Source organism: Artibeus jamaicensis, unplaced genomic scaffold (genome assembly GCF_021234435.1).
Source record: "Artibeus jamaicensis isolate MK-2021 breed Jamaican fruit bat unplaced genomic scaffold, CSHL_Jam_final contig_781, whole genome shotgun sequence".
Lineage (NCBI taxonomy): Eukaryota > Metazoa > Chordata > Mammalia > Chiroptera > Phyllostomidae > Artibeus > Artibeus jamaicensis.
This window is the reverse complement of record NW_026521968.1, coordinates 5,365,134-5,388,813: the sequence shown is the minus strand read 5'-3', so window position 1 is coordinate 5,388,813 and position 23,680 is coordinate 5,365,134. Positions and strand designations below refer to the sequence as shown.

The window sequence follows — 23,680 nt, the reverse complement described above, 5'->3', positions numbered from 1 at the left end:
ATATACTTGTCAAATTTGTGCGTTTAAGATAATCCATTATTTTTAAATCCTATTCTGACCATTAGTTAAGGATATATATATATATATATATATATATATATATATATCCTTGAAAAGTGATACTGGCTTATATAGCCACTTTGGAAAACAGTCTAGAAGTTCTTCAAGAAAGTTATACATAGAGCTATCATATGATTCAGTGATTCTACTCCTAGGTATATACCCAGGAGAACTGATAACATATTTACACATAGAAACTTGTATGTAAATGGTGAAGGCAGTGTTGTTTACAATAGCTGAGAAGACAAGCCAAATGTGCATCAATTTGTGAGTAGATGGACAAAATGTTTAACATATGTACAATGGAATATTATTCATTTATAAAAAGAAGTAAATTACTGATATACACCACAACATGAACCTTGAAAACATTAGGCTAAGTGAAAGCAGCCAGGCACAAAAGACCATTCAGTGCATGACTTCATTTATGTAAAATGTCCAGAGTAGACAAAATCCATTGAGAGAGAAAGTAGATTTGTCATCGTTAGGGGTTGGGTGAGAGGGTGAGTGAGAAGCGACTGCTAATAGGTTGCAAAGGTGATGAAAATTTCTTGAATTAGATAATGGTGATGGTTTTACAACCCTATAAGCATATTAAAACCACCGAGTTGAAAGGATGAATTTTATGGTATATGAGTAATATCTCAGTTAAAAACTGTTAAAGAATGTGGTACTGGCTCTCACGTCCACTGAGAAGTTTGGTTTCATTCCACAGAACTGTCTCTTAAGAAAGAGGACAAACAGGAGAAAGAAAAATGAGCATTAGAGATGGACAAATAAGGCAAGCTCAACCGTAAGCTTGGGTTGACTACTGATTCCTTATAAGCAGCTTTGGGTTATGAGTAATTATGCAGAGATTTAGAAAAATTATGCACTGGTTAAGAAAAGAAGAATTTTACCTGCTTCTGCACCAGCATAGTTGGAAAAAAGGAAGGACAGCAGCTTCAGTGATGACTTCTGGTACAGCCCGACCACTGTCTCATTCAGGGGGTCCTTGTTCTTGTCAAGCCAGCCAGCAATGTTGTAGTCCACGGTGCCTGCATAGTGCACCAGCGAGAAGTGGGCCTCAGCCTTGCCTTTGACAGCCTTGGGCTTCTGGAAGTTGTTGGACTTGCCCAGGTGCTGATCATATAGTTTGTTCTTGAAGGAGGTGTCTGTGGCCTTGGGGAACATGCACTCCTCTTCCAGGATGGAGAAGATGCCCATAGGCTGGAAGGAGGATAACAGGCTGTACCTCAGTATTTGTTACTAGTATATTCCAATGACTCCATTGTCTGCAGGAGCCAAAGACAACCCCCTTGGTGCTGACACTCTGTTACTAGGAGCACTGGACTGTAAGTGCTGAGAGAGCAAGGTTCTTGGCCTGTTTGGTGCAATGACGGAATAGTGCTGACATATAGTAGGTGCTTAATTAATATTTATTGAACAAAGTACATGGAGTGAAATTATGTGTATATAAATGTAGCTTGCTTTTAGCAATAGGTTTACAAAAACTGTAGCTATGTACATAGACATGAAGTAATATGAGGGGGAACCCCCCAAAATGGAATTATCTTCTGGAGGGCAGGCGCCTTGTAGTACAGGCTTCCCCTGCTAGGTGAGTGTTCTAGGAACCCATCTGCATCAGTGCACCAGCTGGCATTGTTGTGAGAGGCTGCATTCAGCTTAAGTGACTTTTTTTTGAGTGTTTGCCCATTTCATGATGGGTGATTTATGAGAGCACCTACCCACACCATGCTCAGTGTTCAGCAATTTTTGACAAAAACATCCCACCCTCCCTATTCACCTGATCTTGCCCTGAGCAACCTTTTTTTGTTGTTGTTTTCCCAAGTGGAAAAAGGCCTCAAAGGGAAACATTTTGCCAATGTGGAAAAGGTGAAACAAAAAAATAGCAGAAGCACTAAAAAGCATCAAAATCAACAAGTTCAAAAACTGTTTTGAGCAGCAGAAAAAACATCTCAATAGGTGTATTACATCAAATGGAGAGTACTTTGAAGGTGACTAAAGTTTAAACATAAGAATAAATACACAATTTTTATAAATAAATTTTGCTTTCTGGATCCCCCCTTACACAAATAATATTTTAAACAATCATATCTGAATTTCTTAGTAGTCACTTCCTTCCAACATAACTAGTACTCAAAACACTATGGAATTCCTTTTTGTAAAGTTAATGTTATTTGCTGTTTTCAGAGTAACATTCCAAGACCCCCAGTGCTCCACAGTCCCTCCTCCGTGGGTCTTTGGATAAGCCAGAGAGGTATGACATGCCACGGTCCCTGCTGGGCTCCCCATGACATTCTTAGGGATAACTGAGCCCTGGGATCTTAACCACCCGTGCACCTCTCCAGGTATCTGAACAGGTTCTGGGTGCTTTCTAGACACTTAGGCTTTGTACAGGAGGGGACCCTACTCTCTGAGGGCTCACAGCCTGGCAGTGAGTGGTGAGGGGCAGCAATGTATTAGCAGGAAAGAGAGCAAAGAGGTGATGGGCCCAACTAAAGAGCAGCCATCCCTGGGGAGTGCAATGACTTCTTTACCTTCTCGATGAGCTCAATGCAGGCAGCCAGGTCCATCCCGAAGTCAATGAACTCCCACTCGATGCCTTCCTTCTTGTACTCCTCCTGCTCCAGCACGAACATGTGGTGGTTGAAAAACTGTTGCAGTTTCTCGTTGGTGAAGTTGATGCACAGCTGTTCCAGGCTGTTGAACTGGTTGTTTCAGGCAAAAAGCAGTTTGAGTGGGTTTGGAAAATTCAGTGGGAATTCAGCAAAGCAGACATAAAATGGGTGGGCCTTTTTAGGCCAGTCATTTACCCACACAACTCACATCAAAGATCTCAAAGCCAGCGATGTCTAAGACCCCAATGAAGTACTGCCTGGGCTGCTTGGTGTCCAGCTGCTGGTTGATGCGGGTGACCATCCACAGGAACATTTTCTCATAGACAGCTTTGGCCAGAGCACCCACTGCATTGATCACCTTGAGGAAGGATCACACACTCAACCCTCAAATTAGTGTTTTTATGGTTGTATTCAGTTGAAACACACTAAGTTGATGTCTTGAAGATTAAAAGGAGCTGGAAACTGACAACTTCATATAGTTCAACTGAATATTAAATACTTCTTGAGTCTCATCACATTTCCCCTTTTCTGAGAACAAGTCTATAAAGATAGTTTTATAACAACCGTTGGTTGTAACACATGACTCTAGCCCCTGGACACACTTAATTGAACCAGACGTTCATGTCTGTTCCAAGTTGGGTTAAAAAGGTCTTTCCTGAGAATCTGGAATTGAGATAAAAAACCACTGGTCTCGGTCTCAGGGTGAGGCTGACACTGGGGAGACATAAAGTTGGGAGCTATGGGTGGCCATGGACAGGAGAAGTGGAGAAAATTGATCTGCCAGTGAAGTCACGACAGAAAAGAAGAGCAAGGACATCCCTTGGAACCCCAAAGAAGGTGTGTGGATGGGGTGCCTGGCTGTAGAGGGCTCTTCAGTTCCTGGCTCCAGGCCCTCATGACACCCAATGGGCACTCCTTGATTTGCATCCCTTGATTTTACCCTTGAGGCCTAAGAATAAATTCCTCCTTAATGTTGAAGCCAAGTTCATATGTATTTCTGCTGCCTACAACCAACAACTTTAAGATGATGATTAAAATAGCAAAATACCTGAGTCATCTAGATTCAAAACATCTCCATTACCTGCTGGACATTTTGCCCTTTGGTGACATATTCGTTCCCAACCTTCACCCTGGGACAGCACAGGCCTTTCAGCATTTCTGCAGAATTCAAACCCATCAGGTATCCAACTTTGTCAGCCACTGGAGGTAGAGGGAAATGGCAACACACAAAAACAGCTGCTGCTAAAGTGTCCAGCTGGGCCCTTGCTCCTCCCAGAAATGTCTCTATAACCCTGCTTGATGTTTTTATGTTCTCTTATGCACACTAGACCTAGACTTGTCCGATGAAGCTTAAAATTCATAGTCCAGAGCTCTAGGTTAAAAAAATTTTCCATTGGCTTTCTAGATGCAATCTTTAATGATAGGTCGAGCTTGACCTACTGATATTTAAATTTTATTTCAAAATATGGTAACATAGAATTAGTGGAGTCTGATAACAAAACAAAATGTTAAGCACCTTTTTAACGTGCTCATGACACACTGTACTAAAAGCTGAGAGAGAAGTACAAAACCTTGACCCAGTTTTTAAGTGTTTGAAGATGATCTAAACTAGTTGACTATTGGCAATTTGTAGTTCATTGGGAGTGCAGTTAACTTTGGAGTGAATCTGGCTCTTGACATTATGCTCATCAAAAGGTAGAGAAATGCTGCTCCCCAGCAACAACTCGTCCTTGGTTGACACTATCACTTCGTTGCTGATTAGGGACACATGTTAATAAAAATCCAGGGCAGTACTTAAGTACTTATGAGGCTGACTGCACACTTTCCTCCTTGCTCACACTACCCTTTTGTTCTGCTGTGTGCATTTTGGCAGATGGTAACATTATTCTTCTAGTCATTTAAACTTGAAAGCATGGGGTGATTGTATTCTGGCATGCCTGTATCAGACAGGCACCATATCCTGCTCATTTCGCCTTCAAAATAGCTGGTCTTGTCCTTGTTCCCAAGAGTTGTAGAACAGTATGGTGACAGAGAGCCTGAGCTGTCGAGTCAGGCTGCTGGGGTTCAGGTGTTGTTTATGCTTCCTTATGCCTCAGTTTTGCCATTTGTGAACTGAGGGGGTGGCGACGACTCCCCTTTAGTCGGGTTGCAGTGAAGGGGCCTGGTGCAGAGTGAGCACTCAGTGTGGGTTCACTGGGATGGGTGTCATCATCAGAGGAGTTCAAGCCCCAGCTGCATCCCCACTTTCCTCTTTTCCAGGCCCTTCCTGATCCTGAACACCAAGCGCATGGCCACCAGGGCCGGAAGGGGCCTGGGTCCCTCCTGTAATATATATATGTCCATATGGTCTGTTCTTGCTGAGGAGCTTGACACTTTTTTTCAAGGTTCCACACTCTTGGTGAGTCTGACTGCTTACAGATTAATTCCAGGTTGTCACATATATGTCCCCTGCTACTTAGAGCAGCTATGGCTTCAGGTGCCTACCACATATAGTCTAAACCATTTATCCTGGCCCTCAATGCCTTCCCAAATGGATGCCAAAACCATCACTTTTTATTCTCATCTCTTACAGATCCAGTACAAATACCCCCTCCTGTAGCCGGCGTGATCACTGTTGCTTCTCAGTCCCCATCACACTCCTTCCTCTGCCCCCTGGCTCACGGCATTTCCTCTGAGTAGACAGCCCTCTCACCTTCACCTTTCAGAGCCCTACCCACTTTTCAAAGTCCATGTAAGCACCCTGCTCTCCCAGGAGGCCTTCCCTGACTACCCCAATCAGAAGTGTTTCTTGCTGTGATGCTCTGAATTTCTCTCCTGGTTCCTAGCATGGGCTCCATCGTGATGACAGGATTCCAAGATGGTGCCCAAGATTTGCGCCCCCTGGTGTACATTCCCCATATAATCCCCTCTTTTGCTTGTGGGTGAAACCTGTGAATGTGGCAGGATATTATTCCTTGGATGAGGTTACTAGTCAGCCGACTTTGAGTTAATAAAAAGAGACATTTATCTTGGGCAAACCTAACCTACTCAGGTGGGTCTTTATGGGCAGTGATAAAGTCATATCCATATTTTTGACCTTTAATTCAAGGCTATTGTTCCATTCTGTCACCTGGGGTTTAATACACACTGCATTTGAGACATAATGATGCATGAGCAAGGGCATGTGGTAGGTGAATTTCTCTGCTGTCATCCCCTCCCACTGCCCTCTGCTCTGTTTCCTGGCCTCTTGGGGATGGGGCAGAGGGGAATGGTGACATCATCCATATGAGAGTCATGGGCAGGAAGATTTGTACACTGGTCCTTTGCTCAGGGTCAAGTCCAACAAATGTCAGAGTGGAAGGGAAAGAGATGGGAGGGTGACACTTAGCTGCCACCTTGCTAAAGTCTTTGTCCTAGGTCTATCCAGGTGATTAGGAAAACATTCTGGGTATTGATCATGACATGCACAGAGAGAAAGTTAAGTTCACTTAACCATAGCTTCTCATAAACATCCACCTTAAAATAATAGGTAAGCTGTGATGGGGAGAGATAGCAGAGTGAGTGGTGATTATTCATGTAAGAGAAATTACACTTTTCATTTTCCAAGGATTCCCCACTACAGGATTCCTTGACTGAGTGAACAAACTTCCCCAGCATGTATACAGTGAGCTTCAGACAACTCAAATTCAATTTGTACAGTTTTTGAAGAGCATCTCTTAAGATGAACAAAAAGTTTATCTCACATGTGAACACAGGTGAAGGATCAAAGCCCATTCCCTTTCCCAGGTGCAGTGAATTACCTTCGGTGCCATCTGGCTCTGCCTGCTCCTCCCTCTGTTTCTGCTTGAACTTCATGTTCCCGTAGTGCATCACAGCACCTGTGAGCTTATAGATCCCAACCTTCTCCTCAGAGCTGAAGCCCAGGATATCAATGGCATTCTGGGAATTAAAAAAGCACCACATCACAGGAGGGCTCGGGGAGCCAAATGCAGCTTTCCTCTGGCAAAACCCTCACCCTTTCGTACAGCATGTGCTTTGCCCAAATAAGTGGATGACAAGTGGGTGGTAGTTAGTTAGGAATTAAAACTATTTCTTTAATTTAACATGTTTGTGTGGGTGGGTGGAGGTTATGGGAAGAAAATGTAAAAAAAACAGTTTTCTTTCATTTGCTGAAAACTGATTTAAATCCTTTACCACTGTACATTGATTTGGGAGATATATTTTGGATGAGGCCTTCTCTCATTGTATGATACAGGGAGAAGGGAGTCTCATGGCTAGGTCTGAGAATTAGTGTCCAACAGCTTGAGAATTTGGCATTGTGATCCAGGAATTCCAGTAATGTTCAGAATCAAGACAGTGTGGCATCATGACATACTAGAACTGGAAGGGGAGATCGTCAAAGAGAACACCCTCATTTTCTGAATGAAAAAGAACCAACTTCTGCAGAGCCCATCCCTGTATTAGGCATGGAGTCAGGCACCAACCATGTGTTACCTCATTAAGTCTCTGTGAAAACCTTGTAGGTGTATGGATTTTTCTAAATTTCCAGGTGAAGAATATAGGTTCCAAGAATGGTAAGTATCTGCCCCAAGTCATATAGACAGGATGTGATAAGACTGGGACTGGAGATAGCATGGGGTCACTTCAAAGCTTATAGCAATAATTCTAACCTTAAATAAGTAAGTAAACACAATACTTACATCCGTTGCCAACAGTTCTTCACTGTCATCAATGCTGGCCACAGTGACCTCTCCTTGGCTCACAAAGGGGAAGTCAAAGGGATTGGTTGTGATCAGAAGCAGGTCTGCAAAACACAAAGGTCCCTTTAGCATCTCAGGCACAACTTACTCTGGTGTTTTTCAATGTAACTGATTTGGAAGATGAGAATAATATTCTAAGAACTTACCAATTAGTTCTGGCTTCTTGTTTGACATGATTTGGTAAAAAATATGATAGCTTCTCTCACTGGATAACTGAAATGTCACTCTGGATTTTTCTAAGAGATCTAAGGTAACAAAAATAATGTGATTTTTGGCTCCTGAGAAATGGCTGTGTGGCCGAATACGAAGGCACCAAATAGAGTGTTTAGACTCACAGGTTTCAATGTCTGCAGATGCCAGTTTTCCTGTGGCTCCAAAATGAATCCGAATGAATTTCCCCTGTCCAATGGCAGGCGGACAAACACCACAATTATTTTATTTCAATGGTACTGTGGCTAGCCTTTGCTAGGTGCTACCACAGAGGGGTGGGAAGTGTAGGGTTAGGGAAGAAGGAATGCCAGAAGCACCAGGGCTTCCTTTCCCTTTGTTTGCCCAGTACCCAGAGTCCTGAGCCTGGGCCAGCCAAGGCTCAGGTAGCTCTACCCAAAGTGCCCAGCCTTGTACCTATAGTGCTGGGGATTCCAGAGGATTCCTCTCTAGCTCTCTGCTTGTTGCCACCTCCCTTCAGACTTCTTGGTTTATCCTACTCTCATATACCTGGATTCTCAAACTCTTTTTTTAAAATTTAGTTTTCATTGAATTTATTGGGATGACATTGGTTAATAAAATTAGGTTTTTAGTGTACATTTCTATAATACACCATCTGTATAGTGTATTGTATGTTTACCACCTTAGTCAAGTCTCCTTCAGTCACCATTTATACCTTCCCTTTACCCTCTTCTACCCCTTTCCTTCTAGTAATTACCATACTGTTGTCTGTGTCTATGAGTTTTTTTGCTTAATCCCTTCACCTTTTGCACCCAGCTACCGCCAAACCCCTCTCTTCTGACAGCTGTCAGTCTGTTCTCTGTCTCCATGAGTCTGTTTCTCTTTTGTTTATTTGCTTATTTTGTTATTAGATTCCACAATTAAGTGAAATCATATGGTATTAGTCTTTCTCTGACTGGCTTATTTTACTCAGCATGATACCCTCTAGGTCCATCCCTGCTGTCATAAAAGGGCAGAGTTCCTTCTTTTTTATGGCTGAATAATATTCCATTATGAAAATGTACCACAGCTTTTTTTATCCACTCATCTACTGGTGGGCACTTGAGCTGCTCCCAAATCTTGGCTATCGTAAATAGCACTGCAATGCATATAAAGATGAATATATTCTTTTGAACTAATGTTTCAGGTTTCTTCAAATGTATTATTCCCAGAAGTGAAATTGCTGGGTTGTAAGGCAGTTCCATTTTTAACTTTTTGAGGAAACTCCATACTTCAGTGGTTGCCAGTCTGCATTCCCACCAGCAGTGCATGAGGGTCTCTTTCACTCTACATCTTCACCAACACTTGCTTTGTTGATTTATTGATGAGAGCTACTCTGACAGGTGTGAGGTGATATCTCATTGTGGCTTTAGTTTGTATTTCTCTGATGATTTGGGTGTTGAGCATCTTTTCATATGTCTATTGGCCATCTTCCCTCTGTGGAGAAGTGTCTATTCAGGTCCTTTGTCTGCTTTTTAATTAGATTGCTTGTTTTTCTTGGTATTGAGTTGTATAAGTTATTTATAAATTTTGGATGTTAACTCCTTATCAGTTGTATTATTGGTGAATGTGTTTTTTCATTTAGTGGGTTGTCTTTTTATTTTGTCGATGGTTTCTTTTACTGTGCAAGAATCTTTTAGTTTGATGTAGTCCTATTTGTTTATTTTTTCTTTTGGAGATATATCAGAAAAAATATTTCAACGAGAAATGTCCAAGGTTTTACTGCCTATGTTTTGTTCTAGGATTTTAAAGGTTTTGAGTCTCACATTTAAGTCTTTAATGCATTTTGAGTTAATTCTTTTGTATGGTGTAAGAAGGTGGTATAGTTTCATTTTTTGCATGTACCTGTCCAATTTCCCCAACACCATTTATTGAAAAAATTGTCTTTAGCCCACTGTATGTTCTTGCCTCCTTTGTCAAATGTTCATTGACCATAAATGTGTGAGTTAATTTCTGGGCTCTCTATTTGGTTCCATTGATCTATATATCTGTTTTTATGCTCTTTTGTAACAGTGCCATGCTATTTTGATTACTATGGCCTTGTGGTATAGTTCGATATAAAGTAGCATGTTACCTACAACTTTGTTCTCCTTTCTGAAGATCGCTGAGACTATTTGGGATCTTTTTGTAGTTCCTTATAAAATTGTGGAATATTTATTCTAGTTCTATGAAATATGCCATTGGTAACTTGATAGGAATTGTGCTGAATCTATAGATTGCTTTGAATACTATGAACATTTTAATAATGTTAATTCTTTCTATCCATGAACACAGCATGTGCTTCCACATTTGTATCTTTAATTTTTTTCTTCAGTGTATTACAATTTTCTGAGTACAGGTCTTTTACATCCTTGTTTCAAACTCTTCATAACACCTTTGACAGCCTGGTTGGACCATCTGTCTGACTTCTTTTTTTTTGCCTCTGGCTGTTAATTCTGAGATTTCTTGCCTGGGTTTTCCTTAATGCTTCCTACAGGCAAACCTATCTCACAGGCACCCAAAGACCCACTCAGAGTTTGAGTTCTTTCCCTTTTGGAGAGCAAGAGGTAAACTTGTGTGTATGTGTGTGTGTGTATACTCCTTGCCTACCTTATTTGCTTAAGTGATCTCTGCCACACTGTGAGTAAATTTGAGGGCAAAAATGTTGCCTTCCTTGTTTACTCACAGTCTGGCATGCAGCTGGTACTCAAGAATATTCTCAAGATTTTCTGAATAAAAGTTAAGAAGATTTAGTGAGACCCTGGATGGTAGCTCATTTGGTTAGAGCATCATCTGATATGCCAAGATTTCGGGTTAGATCCCCAGTGAGAGCACATACAAGAATCAACCAATGAATGCATAAATAAGTAGAACAATAAATACATAAATAAATAAGTGTTAGTGAAGGGTCAGTGGAGGTATGTTTGATTGTAAGTGTTTGGTCTTCAGTACTTCATCTGTGTAGTGGAGGATTATGAAATTTTTGCCAGCACATGTTTGTTTGGAGGCTGAGAGGTGAACAGAATAACAAGAACCATTGTGACTTCTGGGTCACAATCTCCTTTTGTCCAGAAGCCAAGAGGAGAGGCCTCTGGACAAAATAAATGGAAGTGAGACTGGGAAGTAACTGAAAGCATTGTCTTAAACTTTATGCTGATGCCAGGTTAATGCAATAACTAACTTGGTCCATGCATGCATAGCACATCTCTGCTGTGTAACATGTACCTAGATCCCCTAGAAAAAAGAGTTTAGTTGTGCATCAGGAAGACAGACATGCCATTGGTCAATGCACAGAGGACCAAGGGAAAGAAAGTAGGGGCAGGGCTTAAGGCCACAGTTTTCAATTTAAGCATCTACTTTCTCATCAAACATGATTTTATCTTGGAGAACTAGCAATAAAATGCAAGCTTGGTATCATCCAGCTATTGATACATATGAAGTTTTGATGTGCTTTTGCAACTATAGGTGTAAATGAAGGCTTCACTTTAGGGTTCTTGCCCCACTAGTCAGTGAAATTAGGTAAAGGGTTGGATTTTTGTGGGGATTTTTCTAACGTGGAAGTAAATATTTCTTCAGTTGAGCTAATCCTAAGTAATATATTGATGGATGAGCATATCCTTCAAGATCTTCAGTATCAACTTATTCCCAACTTTTGAGCTTTTATGCCTTCAACAGGTTTTCCCCACTCTCAATGCCTCCTGACTTGGAAGAGTTTAAATCTGCTAGCTTACTTCACACTAAGGTTTCTGTGGCTAATAAGTCAATGGATATTGGTCAGTGGACTTCTGCATTTTAAAATGTTTCCACTGATTGATACCAATTTTAAGCATAAAGGAATTGCTCTCTACTTATGACTTCAGGATGCTCTGAGGTGATGCTGACTAGTTAGGAAAATAATTAAATCCTCCCTCTTTCCTAAACAAGCGAACACTGTTTGCAAAATGTATGAGAACATCCCAGTTGGGTAGATTGATCTGAATCATTTGGGGAGAGAATAAAACCAAGTATATTCTAGTTTATGTGGTAATTTTCATATCCAGCTTCAGAACAAAGGGCTTGGTTTAGTGGGATAGTTGAAAACTGGATTGGGTCTTACAAATCTCGAGGAGTTGTCATTCCTCACAGTCTTAGCATTTCCAAAGGCCTCCAGCAGGGGGTTGGCCTGGATGATCTGATCCTCCAGGGTCCCCTAAATACAAACAAGATGAAGAAAAAAGAGGACATCGAATATCTTCTGAAGTAACCCCTTGGTGACACAAAAGTGTGGATGCTCTGGGCATAGTCCAGGGAGAGATGTTGACCAGCCCAGCCTGGTGGCCCATGCAGAGGTTCAAAGTTGCCTACAGCCCCATCCTGTGTGAGGAGTCCTCAAGGTCCCACCCTAGAGAGGCTTTTATTTGAACAGCATCAGAGTGCCTTCTGCCATACCAGATTACAAGCTCCATCTTGCTTTCTCTGGATGCCTTTCTTCTCTGATAACATTTCATCATAAACCTTGGATTTTTAGAATATATACCTCTGTTACTGCATGCATCATGACTCATTGAATATAGACATTTGGGTTCAGAAGTATGAATATAAATAGAAAGTGAGCCATGAAAGTGATATAAGAGATTATATGATAGAAGTGTGATTCTCAAAAAAATTTTTAAGTATCAAAAATGTTTTATGAAGATGATTTCTCAGAATTCCACTTGTAAAAAGTAAGGTTTTTACCCCCAACCCCCTCCATGATTGTTTATGGGGCAGTTTAGAAAACTGGCTCTGGAGCAGTTTAGAAAATACCATACAGCCCAGTGGTTCTCAAAGTGTGATCCCTAGGCCAATGTTGGGAATATGTTAGAAATGCAAAATATCAGGATTGTGAATGTAAAGCAGAAATTTCAATCAGAACTTCTGGGCCTAGGCCTCAGCCATTGCTTGTTAACAAGCCCTTCTGGTGATTCTGATGTGTGCCCCAGTTTGAGAACCAGGGCCCAAACCATTCCTTCTCTAGAGGAGGATATGCAGTTGCTCAAGGTCACTCAGCTGTTGCTGATGGAGCCAGTGAAAGAGTCTGAGTCCAATAGGTTAAAACCCATAAGCACTGCTGGGGTGAGACCATGTGCTGTGCGTCACTGCTGAGCATAAATCCCTGCGTGCACTTGACCCTCATCCAGCAAGCCTCTGGGTGCAGGAAATTGCTCACCTGCATTTTGCCTGGCTGCTGCTCCTTTTTCTTGTCTCCGGTAACTGCAATTGTTGCAAAGTACTGGATGACACGCTTGGTGTTTACGGTCTTCCCAGCACCAGATTCTCCGCTGTTGATTTAAAATTAAGTGAGATAAAGGAGAGTGGAAGGGGTAGCACTGGCTTCCAGGTCATGGTGCAAACAGGTTACTCACGTGATGAGAATAGACTGGTTGTCTCGATCTAGAAATGCATAGGGAAGCAAAACAAAATAAGTAAGCAATAAAAACAGAGAATGTAAAAATTGGGCAATGTCGGGGGTGGTTAGAGTCCATAAGTTCTAGTTCTGGAAGTGTGATGATTTGGGAGTATCTCAATATTTTGAGATAATTTGTGCAGATTTCCCAAATGTGGGGTGTTGCAACATGGACAGCATGGGAAGTGAACTGTGGATCCCAGAGTGTGGCAGTTTTTTTGTATTCACAAGACCACTTCTCGTCTTCCTTTTTAACAAAGAACATAAGTCTCAGACTCAGAGCTTATGAGAAGCCACATTTTCTAATAGAATCTGTGGACACTGATAGATTGGCATTGCATTTTCTTGTATCTTAACCTTCTACTTGTGGAAAGTGATGTTTTTCCATTTACAATAGTGTTATGGATTGAATTATGTCTCTCTCCTCAACCCACCCAACTCATATTTGAAGCACTGACCCCTAGGACCTCAGAATGTGGAGCTTATTGGGAAATAGGGTCCTTGTAGGCATAATTAGTTAAGGTGAGGTCATAATGGAGTAGGTGGATGCCTTAATCCAAGATGACAGGTGTCCTTATACAAAGAGGAAATTTGGAGACAAATGCACACAGGGAGAATACCATGTGAACATGAAGGCAAAGATCAGGGTGATGCTTCTACAAGCCAAGGAAGGACAAAAATGACTAGCAAATCACCAGAATCTATGAAAGAGGCATGCAACAGATTCTACTTCTCCACTCTCAGAAGGAACCAACTCTGCTAACACCTGGATCTCAGACTTCCAGCCTCCAAACTGTGAGATAATAAATTTCTGTTGTTAAGCCACTCAGTCAGTGGTGCTTTGTCACAGCGGCCCTAGAAACTATCACAAGTAGTGATACTAATCTTCCTTTTAAAACTGATGTAATTTAGTCAATCAAAGAAAAATATTAAGTATGCAGAAATAGATAGGGTTGTGAATGTGAGACAGGAACGACTGATGTTTGGACAATACTGTAGTAGGTGACTTTTGAGTGTTGTGAGATCCCAGGTGCTTGCTTCTGCTTATCTCCGTGCCAAGTCATGTCAGGTAAAAGTTGAAGAGATGGAAGTGCTATTAGGCATGGCAGAGTGATGGTGTTACCACATTTCTATTTCTTGTGCCATTCTCAAACTTTAGTGACGAGAAAGAGAAGCCTGAGTCTGGGGAGAAAGGCAGGTGAAGGGAAATTGCTGTGTCCCTTTCTCTGACTTTGCTTTCCTAAGTGACTAGTAACAGTCTCTCTTTCAAATGTGCCCACATTATGGGGGGGCAGTTGTTTGGAGGTGGGAGCAAGGCACCTCCTTGTGTTCCACATTCCCCTAAATAAGCCTGTGTTTAGTGTGGCTTTAGTCTCTGCACCATGACTGGTAATGGAAGATATTGCACCCCTGGCTTTCAATCATGAAATCATCTGTATCTCCTAAGGTCACATTGATCATGAGCCATTCAGATAACTGAGGCCTATGAAGGGCTTGAATAGTTAATTATACACTATTTTTAAAAATATGGATTGAAGTAATCACTCACCGGTCAGCATGAACTGATAGGCATTGTCAGAGATGGAGAAGATGTGGGGTGGGGCCTCCTGGCGCTTTTTGCCTCGGTAGGCAGTTACCACCTCAGGGTTGTACACTGGCAGCCACTTGTAGGGGTTGACAGTGACACAGAACAGGCCTGAGTAGGTCTATAACAAAAGGGAAAAAGGAATACAGTTAGTTTATAGGAATCTTAATAATCTACTATTTTTCAGAAATACTAATACCTGTATGAACACGGCATGAGAATGAACTCACGTAGATCATCCAGGCTGCATAACGCTCTTTGAGGTTGTACAGCACAGCGGGCTCATGCAGGTGGGTCATCATGGCCATGTCCTCAATCTTGTCAAATTTCGGGGGATTCATGGGGAACACCTGGTCACTGTTCAGAGTGAGTGTCTGGGTATTGAGAGGAGAGCACATGATGAGTGTGGAGCTGATGATGTACCTCACTCTACTGGTGTGGAGGAAGGAGGGAGAGATTGCATGAGATTGAGGGATAACTTTATGCATTATTTCCATGCCCAGAGATGGTCTACAACTAAATGTACTTAATTGACCTAATTCTGGTCAAACCACATAACCAATTTAGGTGTGATTCTTCCAGTCAGCATGCCATTCCATGTGCCAAGAGTGCTTTAGAGGTGTGCAGAGCAAAAGAGTCCTTCAGCTCTCGGAGTGCAGGTGGGACTTAGGCCATCCAAGGCCAGGACAGGTTGCCTCTGTTTACCCCATTTGCTGTGAGCACTGGGATGAGACAAAGTTTGGAAGGTTGAAAAGAACTACTCCATCTATTCTGTGCATCTCTACCTCAATACCTCTGCTCATGTGGGTTCTTTTGTCTGGAATGTCTTCACTGAAATGACATCTAGAAAACCTCAAGTGCAGCTCAAGTTCAAGTTCAATGTCTTTATTGAAATGACATCCAGAAAACCTCAAGAAAACCTTCACGTTCCATGATGTGTTTCCTTTTCCCCTGTCTTTTCAAGGCTTTCACAATTTTTCTGCATCACAGTTCATGGCTGAACAACATTTTAAAACTATTACTTAATTTTTCTCCTCTCTGTGCTTTCTCCACCTCTTTCCCCCATTAAAGCATACTGCTGATTATGCACTCCATAAAGAAGAGAGAGGTGAAAATAGGGCAGAAGAGAGAAAGAGTCTGGAAGGTGTTCTGGCTTTTGTTTTCCAAAAGCCTAAGTCATTAGAAAAACATTGAGGGTTTTACTGAAAAGATAAAAGACAGGGGATTTGTTGGTGTATATTAGATCTCTTGAGGAAAGAAGACTTCCACTTCACTGGCATAAACCAGACAGAGAAGCCCAAGGTAGCACACAGGGAGATGAGGTGTCTGAATCCTGAAGCTTCAGGCCCTGGGACTTGTTTCTTAGAAGATCCTTCAGGGAGGCAGTGAGACCTCAGTGTAATTCTGTGTAAGGTTATGAAAATGTAGCACAATCCTGGGGGGGAACCCCAAGAATGATTGAAGAAAATTTATTTTTTAAATTTATAATTTCCCAGTGAAAAGAGGCTGAAATCAGAAATTTAATATAATAATTTTAAAAAAGATTTGTCTGATATGCCTGAGTTTGTGATCATTCACACTGGCCATGCATGTCTTGACTTCTACACCAGATGATGAACTTTGGAAAGGCAGGTGTTGAGATTTGCTTATATTTGGAAAGTGATAGACACTGAGACCTGATATGGTGGATGTCCAGTAAATAGTGAATTGAATGATGCACCTGTAATGCTCTACATTAACCTAGGCACTGCCTATGGAGCTTCCTCTGTAAGTCAGTCTGGAGCCTAGAGAGTTACATTTGGTCATCTCACCCAGTAGCAATGAGCATCAATCTCTTTCTTCATAGTCCAAGCTCTCCCCCCCTCACTTTCCATTTTCTCCAAAGCAAACATCACAAAAACTCTCAAAGCCCGAGTCCTTAGAGAAGAAAAGAAGCAGGAGCAAAGGTGTGTGCAATGGCAGTTTGAACCTGTTACTTCACTGCAGAATAGATAAATGTCAGATTCTTGTGGATCAGCATGCAATTTATAATATTCCACCCCAAAGAAAAATGACTTTATTATCAAGGACATCTGAGATCAACACTTACCCGATCATCGACAGTCTTGACTACGACCTTGTCGTCTTCTCTGCTCTGAATCATACCCTTCACATATAATTCCTTATCATCCACTGCAAAGCAGGCTTTCTTAGAATCAAAGGGGCGATTCTGTGCTTCAATTCTCTCCTTCTCTGGTTTCCGCAGATAGGGAGCTGCTTCTCCAAAAACAGCCATTTCTGCATCAGAGCTCATGACTGCAAGGGGCTGGGAAGGCCAAAGGTGGACTGCTGAATCTGGAGTCTGTGGGACAACTGAATCTGAAGGGACACACCCTGTCATTTCCATTTAAAAAATCCTGGGATTAACCTGGGTCTTGGGGAATCTAGAACTAAATTTAGGGGTGTAGAGTGGGCTAGCAGGAATGAGCTCAAGGGGTATTTTACCTAAAAAATGTTGGATGAATTGTTTACATTTCTGAGTGTTGTTTCTGGGAATCTCTCTTAGTTCAGCCCCATGCCTAGAGTCTGAACGAATTAGAGGAAGTCAAGGTGAGCCCAATAAAGGAGGCCTTCCTTAATTATTCATCGTGTTTGAGCCCTGTAATCTCAGTGCCATCACGAAATCTTAAGTGTGTCTGAAAAGAATTATAGAAATGTTGATAATTCCTAGTAGAAATTTCAGACAGCCTAGTGAAAAGAAATGAGTTGTACATAAAGTATCACCACACTTATTTAGCTAATTACAGGTAACAAGGTTATGGGAGGCATCACGGCCAAGTGCAAGGGTTCCAAACTTCCACATGGGCCGGAATTACCTGGAGGGCTTAATAAAACACTGATTACTCATTCTTGACTACAGAGTTTTGATTCATCAGGTCTGGAGTTGGCCTGAGAATCTGCCTTTCCAATGAGTTCCTGGGCAGTGCTGATGTTGCTCCTCCAGGGACCACTTTCTGAGAACTGCTGCCTCCCCACTGCAAGTATGGTCCTTGAACTTGTTGCATAAGCATCACCAGAAGCTTGTAGAAATTCAGAAGCTCAGACCCACCCCAGATTACAGAATCAAAATCTACATTTTAACAAGATCTCCAGGCAATTCTATGCATAGCAGAGTGAAGAAGTTCAGGGCCCAGTGCAGTGGTCTCCAAACTTTAGTTGTGTGTTGCAGTATCAGGGTATGATAAGGAGTGTTTAATTAGATTAGTACCTGCCTTGGAACTCACCCTCTGGGGGCTGTGTGTGTGTGTGTGTGTGTGTGTGTGGTGTATAAGTGCCTGCCTCCCCCACCATCCCTCTCATTCTTCCTGGCATTCTCCCCAAACTATCCCCCTTTCACTGGGTCTTCTTTCTAACTATTTTCCCTGCTTCTGAGTCAGAAAATCTGGCTTCAAGTTGGAGCACTGAACTTGGTCAAAGCATCAACCTGTCTGGGCCCCCACCTATTTCCCCCGAAAATGAAGAAGAGAGCCTAGCTCATTTTGAAGGTCCCTGCAGGTTGCGTGGCTTCATGATTCCTTTTCTTTATCTGCATACTGACCACAAAATGGAGTTACATTTTACGCATACACACCCCATACCTCTCTCGATAAAAGTCCAAATTTTAAGAATAAGGCCTTTCATGTTCCCTATTTAAAGTGGGAAAGCTGAACATTTCTTAGCTCTCTCCTGGAAGTCACTTTCCCCCATCTCACTCTTTGTGAAATGGCTCTTCATTGGTAACTGCTCTTTCCACACTCTTCCCTGCAATTCCTGCAGAAGGGAAAGCACATGCTTCTTTCTGGGCTTTATTCAGACAAACTGTGTTTCAGTTTTACTTTGGCCTGTGGCTCTGCTGAACCATCTGTGACTCATGGTTTTCATAGTAAGAGACTAGAATTCAATACACTGCCCACCAATTGTGCAGGCTTCAATTTTCTCCGTTACCACCTAGAGGGTGAAGAGGAATTCATCCAGGTAGTTTTCCTCTTCTCTGAACTAGTGGTAGGGTCATGGTTCAGGTGGATTTAACTATAGCAGCAGTTCTCAAACTTCGTGTTCTCAGAACCCCTTCATACTCTTAGAAGTGAGAACACAATAAGCTTTGGTTTGGGTAGGGTCTTACTACTGATATTTCCTATATTAGAAATTAAAATGGAGAAAATTTAAAACTATTAATTCATTTTAAAGTATTATGTAACCTATTACATGTTAACATAAATAACATTTTTATGAAAATGGCTATTTTCCAAAACTGAAAAATATTGAGAAGAACAGCATTATTTTTCACGTTTGCAGCTTTCTTTAATGTCTGCTCTATAAAAGATGGCTAGATTTTCATGTCTTCTCCTACTTTCAGTATGTTGCTGTTTTTGTTGTTGATAAAATAACTACAGAAAATTGGCCTTATGTAGTTATGTTATTTGAAAAAAGAAAAAGCATTTCAATTATTGTGAATATTCTTCTTAGATATTATGCCAAAACTTGACAAGTGGTAGCTTCTGCAATGTGGAATCTGAAACTATATCTGCAATATTTTATACTCTACTAGATTAAAATCCATTGGTCTATATTTGAACTTTGACTGGCTTTTTTTCCCCATGTAGGAACGTCATACATTAGTTATTTGAAAAATACTGGTTCACTGTAGAACTTACCAGTGTTGACATATTACATTATAGAATATAAAACAGTCACAATCATTAATATCAACACTGACCTCAGAAAATTATTCAAGCATTAGGAAGTTGTTTAGCAAGTGGAGGCAGATACAAGTTTCCCCAAATTTGAAATTTATCTTGAAAACTCAAATAAATCATTAGTAACAAAAACTGTCAGTTGTTGTCCTTGAAATGACAAAGCATACTTCATTTGTTTTGAGAAAATGTCTGCTAAATATCCAAGTTTGAAAAGCCATAGTTTGTCCATCAGTCATTTTTTCAAGTAAAAATTGTGCTTCATATACAAAGTGGCTAGTTCATCTTGCAACTCAAATAACTGTAATATGCTTCACCTTGAGATAACTGGCCAACTCTGGAGTGCAGCAGGAGTACCTATGTGAACGTCTCATTTCAATATGTTGAATATTATAAGGAAGGACGTACAAGAATTGAAATATAGAGCAGACCTTGTAACAATAAAGGCAATTTGTGTACTGACTCCCATGAAGTAAAATCTCCACATGCAACTTTTTACTCTCCCAAAACTTACTCTCCCAAAACTTAGCCTACTATTGACTGGAAGCCTCACTTACAAACAGTCGATTAACATATATTTTATATATTATATTCTGTAGTCTTATAATAAAGTAAGATACAGAAAAGAAAATGTTATTAAGAAAATCATAAGGGAGAGAAAATACATTATAATGTTTATTTTTATAAATCTACATATAAGTGGACCTGTGGAGTTCAAACCACGTTGTTCAAGGGTCAACTGTAAAATAATTAATAACTTTTTACTGCTTCTTGCACATTTTAAGTCACTTTTAAATGAAGGTGGGTTTTTAAATTAAAAAAAGTTTTTTCAGTGCCAGTACATGGTGTGAAGAATGCAATGACTACTTGTCCAATTTGGCGCTATGCCTTAATTTATAATAAAGCACCAGATGTCTACCCATCGTTGCTTTTGCATCATTAGATCAACACAGTGAAAAAGGTGATTAGCATCTCAGTATTATTATGAGCATTGTTTTGACCTCCTGTACTTTTTGAGATGTTCTTAGCACTCTCCAAGGCCCCATGGGCCACACTCTGAGAACAGCTGCACTAAAGCATGAGGGGATCGTGTTAGGTTACGGTTTTATAACTTTATTATTACTTAGCTTGACTTAGTGTTAAGCATGGTACCCAAAGTTGGGAAGATGATCTGATCATCCATACCAAGATCATCTGCGGCTGAATCTCTGTGATTGGAACCTGGGAATTTGAACTTCTCCCAAGGGCCTCAAACACAGTGATGGCTTAAAGCATTATTTTGCTTTCCTAAAGCCACTCTTTTCAAAACCATGGTATAGTCCTATTGTTCATATACAAAATGACTTTAGGCATATATCTCTTAATTTTAATAATTATATGTTTATTTCAAGTCTATTACTTTATTTTATCAAAATCTAAGATAACATAGATTGTAAGATAGACACTTTTGTGTTTCAGAAGAATAAAAACAAAGCTAGTCACATTCCTTTCATTGGTTGTAAGATGCATCTCAAGTTCAGGGAGAATTTTTTTAAAGTATGAAGAAAATGAAAATGGATAAAATAGGTATATATGTTTCCCATTTAGAGATTGTGCTGTATCTGTTTATACTATTGCTATAAGGCAGTTTTTTTGAAGTTTAGTGCACGTATGCATCCAACCAGGAGTCTTACTGAAATACATATTCTATCAGCAGGTCTGGGGTAGTGTTTGAAATTCTGAATATCTAACAAGTGTCTAGTAGGTGATCCACACCTACATAGCAAGCATAGAATGTAATTTTAAAAAACAAAATCTAGCCCTGGCTGGCGTGGCTCGTTGAATTGAGCACCCGCCTGTGAAACAGAGGGTAGCATGTTTGATTGCAGGCCAGGTCCCCAGTAGGGGGCTAGTGAGAGGCTACCACATACTGATGTTTCTCTCCCTCTCTTTCTCCTTCCCTTCCTCTCAGAAAAAAAAAGATAAAATCTTAAAAAAACAAATCTAAGGAAAAAGAATCAGTGTAAATAAAAATATTGAGTAAATTAATAGTGCTGGTGCTAAATGGACATTGTAAACTTTGTGAAGGTAGTATAAGAAGAAAGCCTGAATTTAGGGAAAGACTACAACAGCTCATGGTTAAACTATATTTTTAGGCATCCTAGAAAACCTAGACTTTCCACCTGGGTTTCAAGTCACTACCATTTTTGAGGTGGAGATTTCTCTCCTTTTGCCATTACTCTCAGCATTACTCTCACCATTACACTCAGTAGTGACTCAGCAACTTGTATCTTTTAATTTTACTACTGAGATGGTGTAAGAGCTGTCTCAGCAATATTCTTGCAAGTTGTTGTCTGTCCATCCTACTTGACAGCTTCAGGGACAATTCTTTTCCATATTGAGCCCATTTCACAGGCCCAATATTCATCCTGCTTTAAACTGAAGTCTGGCTTTCTGTACCTTCAGGATGACTGACTCTCATTCCGGCTCTTGGTAACTGCAGGAAGAGTTCAAGCCTTCTTCCCATACGACACCTCTTCACCTGTTGGAATGGCTTTGTTTTATCTTCTCCAGGATAAACAGTCCCAGGTCCATCTTTATCTGCTTCTTCTGAGATGCGCTTCTGAATCTTTACTACCCTGGTAAACCCAGTCCTGCCAGCCTGTTGAAGTGTGACTTCCAAACCTCACATAGTCTTCCAGCAGCATTCGCCCTCACCTCTCCCAACCCAGGTGCAATGCTGGGGTGGCGACTGCCTTCTGTCAGCCTCAGCACACTGCTGACTCACTGCTCACTGTTCAGCAAAGCTCCTCAATCCTCTGCACACGTGCGGTTGCTAAGTTAGATCTTCTCCCCATATTTATGCAACTGTGTTTTGGGATCCAAGGGTGAAACCATTTATTCATGGCTGATAAACTTCACCTGCTTAGGCCTGATCCAACTCTCTAGGCGTGACTCAGGGTACCCCAGTATCCCACCCCCAACAGGTCCCCTAATTAGCCTCCTCTCTGTTTTGAGACCTTGACCTGCTTCCAACCCTGCTGAGCTGTGTCAGCCACCAACTCTGCTCCTGTCTTTGCAGGTCTTCCAATTGAGATGGCCACACCAGCCCACCTAATCTCCATCACTACTTCTGAGGGCTCCCAGCACCCATGTGTGCCTTCAGTGAACCATAGCCCTGTCCTTGACTTTCACCCCTCTCCTGGGAATTTCTCAGCCACTGTATCTTGTCAGTGATGGTGTGGTCATGACTCAATTATATATTTTTTCTTCATCCTAATTGATCTAGAATTGCCTCTAATAAACAGATTTTGTAGGAGAAGGGATGGTGGGAGGAAAGGGTTGTTATTACCACCTGGGAATGGGTATGACTAAATTTCTCTTTATTCTTTCAACATTGCTGGTGAGTAAAGGCACAGCTGGGTGGATTCAGGGGTGCAGGCTAAGCTCAAGGAATAGCAAAGTCAGCCTGTGTGTGAAGACTGAATCTTGACCTTATGAACATCAAGTTCTAGGCCAACTAACCCCATGGACTAGAGCTTACATGTAAGTGTTCTGCATTGTATTTTATACTTTTTAGTGTAATGAGAAAAGTTGGGAATTATTCTTCTTTTGGTATAACCTGCATATTTTCATAATCCGCCCTTAGGAATACTAAGTAATTGGTTTCCACTTCATCAGTTTCACCTTCTTATGAGAGCAGTAGGAATGAGAATGTGTAAAACAATGCTTGCTCATTTCAAATATTGTACTCCCAATCAAGCCGAGAGTAACTCTTACCTTCTTACTTCCCAAAGTGATGGTCAGTGTCCTTCAGGAATGAAGTGTTTTCTTGGGGGTTATTTCAGAGTCAAAAAAATAAAAATAAAAACAAAGAAAAAAATGAACTACAAACACTTTAAATAAATATAGAGACTGTTCCAAGTTTAGCTACATTTAAATAGGTACAAAGTAGACAATATGGGATGAAAATAAACTTAACCATTTTTCTTTAGTTAAATCATTATTCTTTAAATGCTTGATTAATTACAGCATTTGATTAATGCTTTTTCCCCCTTTTTAGTATGCCCTGTGTGTGCAAAGTAGCCTGTCAGTTTCTTAAAGGGGTACAAAGTAGAAAAGAAGACAGCCTCTACCTATAGATGTAAAAAGTAAAAACTTTAGTAAGGGTTCAGAAACATGTTCAAATAAACCTTTGAACAAGAAAGAGTAAGACAATTCTGTAAGAGACTAAACGAAGTGCTGTGGGGACTTAGAGAGACTCTGGTTCTGGCTGAGAGCAGGGGTCAGGACAAGAAAAAAGGAGGGGAGGGAAGTGAATGATCCAGACTGTAACCTGGGTGCTCAGAGTCAATAGTTAAATTCTTTGGCAC

General features: G+C 41.0%; 1 protein-coding gene across 1 annotated transcript in view; it reads right to left on the bottom strand.

The window, feature by feature from the left end:
* LOC119056596 (myosin-13) overlaps positions 1–23,140 on the bottom strand; it is a 60,299-nt gene extending 37,159 nt beyond the window's left edge. Inside the window, exons 1-15 of the mRNA XM_053672720.1 lie at positions 23,088–23,140; positions 16,706–16,921; positions 14,847–14,990; positions 14,581–14,737; positions 12,991–13,018; positions 12,795–12,906; positions 11,703–11,795; positions 7,756–7,819; positions 7,567–7,665; positions 7,361–7,464; positions 6,461–6,599; positions 3,763–3,881; positions 2,890–3,039; positions 2,601–2,771; positions 960–1,269 (exon numbers count right to left, since the gene is read on the bottom strand). Coding sequence (XP_053528695.1) covers positions 960–1,269; positions 2,601–2,771; positions 2,890–3,039; positions 3,763–3,881; positions 6,461–6,599; positions 7,361–7,464; positions 7,567–7,665; positions 7,756–7,819; positions 11,703–11,795; positions 12,795–12,906; positions 12,991–13,018; positions 14,581–14,737; positions 14,847–14,990; positions 16,706–16,909 — 1,894 coding nt within the window. The 5' untranslated portion in view covers positions 16,910–16,921; positions 23,088–23,140. The remainder of the gene's footprint in view (positions 1–959; positions 1,270–2,600; positions 2,772–2,889; positions 3,040–3,762; positions 3,882–6,460; positions 6,600–7,360; positions 7,465–7,566; positions 7,666–7,755; positions 7,820–11,702; positions 11,796–12,794; positions 12,907–12,990; positions 13,019–14,580; positions 14,738–14,846; positions 14,991–16,705; positions 16,922–23,087) is intronic.
* Positions 23,141–23,680: the final 540 nt, after the last annotated feature.